Below are 3405 nucleotides of genomic sequence, written 5' to 3'. Positions count from 1 at the left end.
TAGGCTACCTATAATATAATATACTAATATACAATTACAGGTAAAATATATTTATTTTTACTTAAACAATACCCAACCTTTAAAATTGTTATTAGGTACCTATCCAATTAAAGATGAGAAGAAATAATATTTTTTAACAGTTTACATTTGCGAAGAAATATAGTTAGGTAGGTAGTGGGTACCTACACTTACCACAAAAATAATTAGACTACTTATTGGTACTTTATAACTACTTGGCTAACTATTATAAAATCAGAATTTAATTTAATGAATTATCTACGTAGGTACCTAATAAATTATAAAAAGTAAAAATAATAGCTAATATAAATATTAGTTTCCAATTAGTTTCAATTTAATTTTATTATTATAATATCAGTGAACATTTAATTGATTATTACTTACTTTAGGTAAATCATACAGTTTTTGCAATTCTTCTAACAGCCACATTTCGACAGCCAAACGTTTTCTTATTAAGCTCATTTGATGGGCACCATACTTGGCTGTTAAAAATTTTTCTCTTTTTTCTTTTACTTCTACTTTTTCAGTAAAATTGACATGTAAGCCTGATTTCGCTGGACTTCTATTACCCGATACTGCACTAGAAGGTTTTGCGGTGCTACTGGTATATGTTGAGGCTAAACTACACTCCATATTGACTTAAAATATAATTAAACTTAAAAAGCGGAATTTGTGTGTATTAACAAAGTTTTTGACTAGTAATTTATGAAAAACTACTGGTAATTGTAACAACAGATTTGGCATAAAACAATAAAAAAATATTCAATACTATTAAATGGAACGAATCAAAATAAAAACGAATAAATAAAAAAATTAAATATGAAAAAAAAAATTAAAATGTAACAATAAATATATTATTTTCGCGAATTTACAAGAAATTCAATTACACATTACCCGCGTTATCAGACCAGACTAATATTATGCTAAATAATACATAATATAATATAATATATATGGTAGTAATGGATATTGTATTCGGTTGGTTGAACGTGCTTGACAGGATGCCAAAACACCAGATTAACTATCAGTGTGGCCAATGAGAACAATGTTTAGAAAAATTGAATTGAATTTACATCATAGACTTATTAATATGACGTCTATGAGTTAAACACAGAATAGATGAAATTTTCATCTATTCTGTGATTAAAATAGCTTATAATATACTAAAAAGTAAAAATTAAATTAAAAATTTACATTTTTTCTTTCATTTGATCATAAAAAGTGAAGTGAATTTAGTTAGAACCACAAACATATTGTATTCAAATACATTTATAATCGATTATAAATTTTAAATTATGATTTATAATAAACAGATTGACAATTATTCAACTAGGCGCTAACTAATAGCTACTAAGTACCTACTATAGAACATAATAAAAAATAATTATTATTTGTACAGTGCCGCAATTACAATTGTTCAAAAATATTTTAGAGGCCTTTTTTGTTTTTGCTGTAGCATTGGCAGAAATAGTGGGGGGGGGGGGCTTAGCCACCAAATATACCATTAGCCCCATCGAAAAAAATATATATATAAAGTTTTTTTGGTTGTGTGGAAACCTCTGGAACATTGATGTATAAAATGTTAGCCCCCCTGAAATTTGAACGGATTTCCACTTATGTATTGTAGACAGTGTCAGCAAAATACAGGCATTTTGAGAGTTCATGTAGGTATCCAACCCACTTGTCATTTTTCTTTGGTAATAGCAAATTATGTAATAAAAAAAATGTTTAACTGCACTTGACTATGATATTAAAATAATATATCTTAAATATTTGATTAAATAATAGTAAATACTAATAATAAAATAAATCCACTTATTATAGGTACATTTATTACATTTATAAATGGCATACATCTTTTTATCTTAGGAATTAAATATTTAAATTAGTCGGTAAATTCCATGACAAGTAAAGTTAGTAAAATTGAAGATAGATACAAATAAATGAATCCAAAAGTACATTCAAATAGGTCACCGTTATGGATGGTGTTAAATTTGAATTCAATGATATAATATCACTGCATAAGAAAAACGATTCTGAGCGAAGACGGTCAGTCAGCCTATGATATTAGTATATTACCAAGTTTATTTTATGATATTATTGTGACTAAAGTAATTTAAATATAACTAATTTATGTGGAACCTTGTTTTAAATTTTTAATCCTTAGCTATAAAAGTTTAACATTTTATACATTTTTAACTACACAATAATTGATAAATTTTAAATTTGATAAATTTTGTAGAAATTCGAACTTAAAATGCTTAGAAAAAAAATTGTGCATGTGTATTTTTATTATTTTTCAACTGTTATTTAAGAAATATATCAGAGGCCTTGTATAAAACTTTGACGCTTTTTGGCCCAACAAATTTAATTTTATTGATATTTATAGAAAAAAAAACTAAAAAAATTGAAATCTAAAATTGTCCGTCAACAACACAAAACAAGTCAAAATATTTAGAAATTTTTGTCAATGATAGAAATTGATAAAATAAACATATGATATGAATCTTAAGTGTCTAGGGTTATTCATTTTTGAATTACAACAAAATAAGAAAATCGCTAGATGAGAAATCGAATGAATATCCTATGTTGTAAAAATATGAACTTCAAATGCTTATAAAAATTTAATTTTACTTTTTATAGACATTTTTTTTTTTCTGATAAAGGCACCTTTATACGGAATCTTGTATTACATTTTAAAATATTAGATTTAAAAAGAAAAATTTTTATGATTTTCCAACTCAAAATAATTTGCTCATTTTCGTGATTTTTACGTATGGTAAAATTCGGGGCCCCCCCAATACATACTTGTAAGGCCCATCAATTGCTACCGTGAATCTTAATATCCCTGTTTGGCTATCTCATTAAAATGCGATTATTGGGATAATCCTTTCTTATTGAACATCTAGTTCATTAGGACCACTTTTCCAAATGTCAAATTTGTATGTTTTGCATTTTGGCGCTAATGTTGTGTATTTAAATTTGATTTTTCTAGATAGATGGTGCCACTACAATATTCTTACAACCCCTTATTTTAACTTTTAGGGGTTGAATTTCCAAAATCATTCCTTAGCAGACGCCTAAGTCATAATAGGTATGCCAAATTTGAAATAGAACCGTCCAGTGGTTTGGGCTATGCCTTGATAGACAGGCACGGATCCAGAGCAAAGATCTGGGGGGGGGGGGGGCAACATTTTTTTTACAACCCAAATACATTTATAATAATTTATTATCCTTTATTCTTATTATTAAATAGAAAATATTACGTATAATAATATATTATATTATCAAACTTATTTTATGGGATTTGAAATATAGAAATATAGAAAGTTTTAGGATCTGTAAAATTATAAAAAAATATGTCTAAAATATGTCGGGGGGGGGGGG

General features: G+C 26.7%; 1 protein-coding gene across 1 annotated transcript; it reads right to left on the bottom strand.

The window, feature by feature from the left end:
- Positions 1-357: 357 nt before the first annotated feature.
- LOC115033860 lies at positions 358-927 on the bottom strand. The gene has a single exon (XM_029488361.1). The coding sequence runs from the start codon at positions 649-651 to the stop codon at positions 373-375; it is 279 nt and encodes a 92-aa protein (XP_029344221.1). The 5' UTR covers positions 652-927; the 3' UTR covers positions 358-372.
- Between the last annotated feature and the right edge of the window lie 2478 nt (positions 928-3405).

Source organism: Acyrthosiphon pisum, chromosome A1 (assembly GCF_005508785.2).
Source record: "Acyrthosiphon pisum isolate AL4f chromosome A1, pea_aphid_22Mar2018_4r6ur, whole genome shotgun sequence".
NCBI lineage: Eukaryota > Metazoa > Arthropoda > Insecta > Hemiptera > Aphididae > Acyrthosiphon > Acyrthosiphon pisum.
This window is presented reverse-complemented; position numbering and strand designations above follow the sequence as displayed.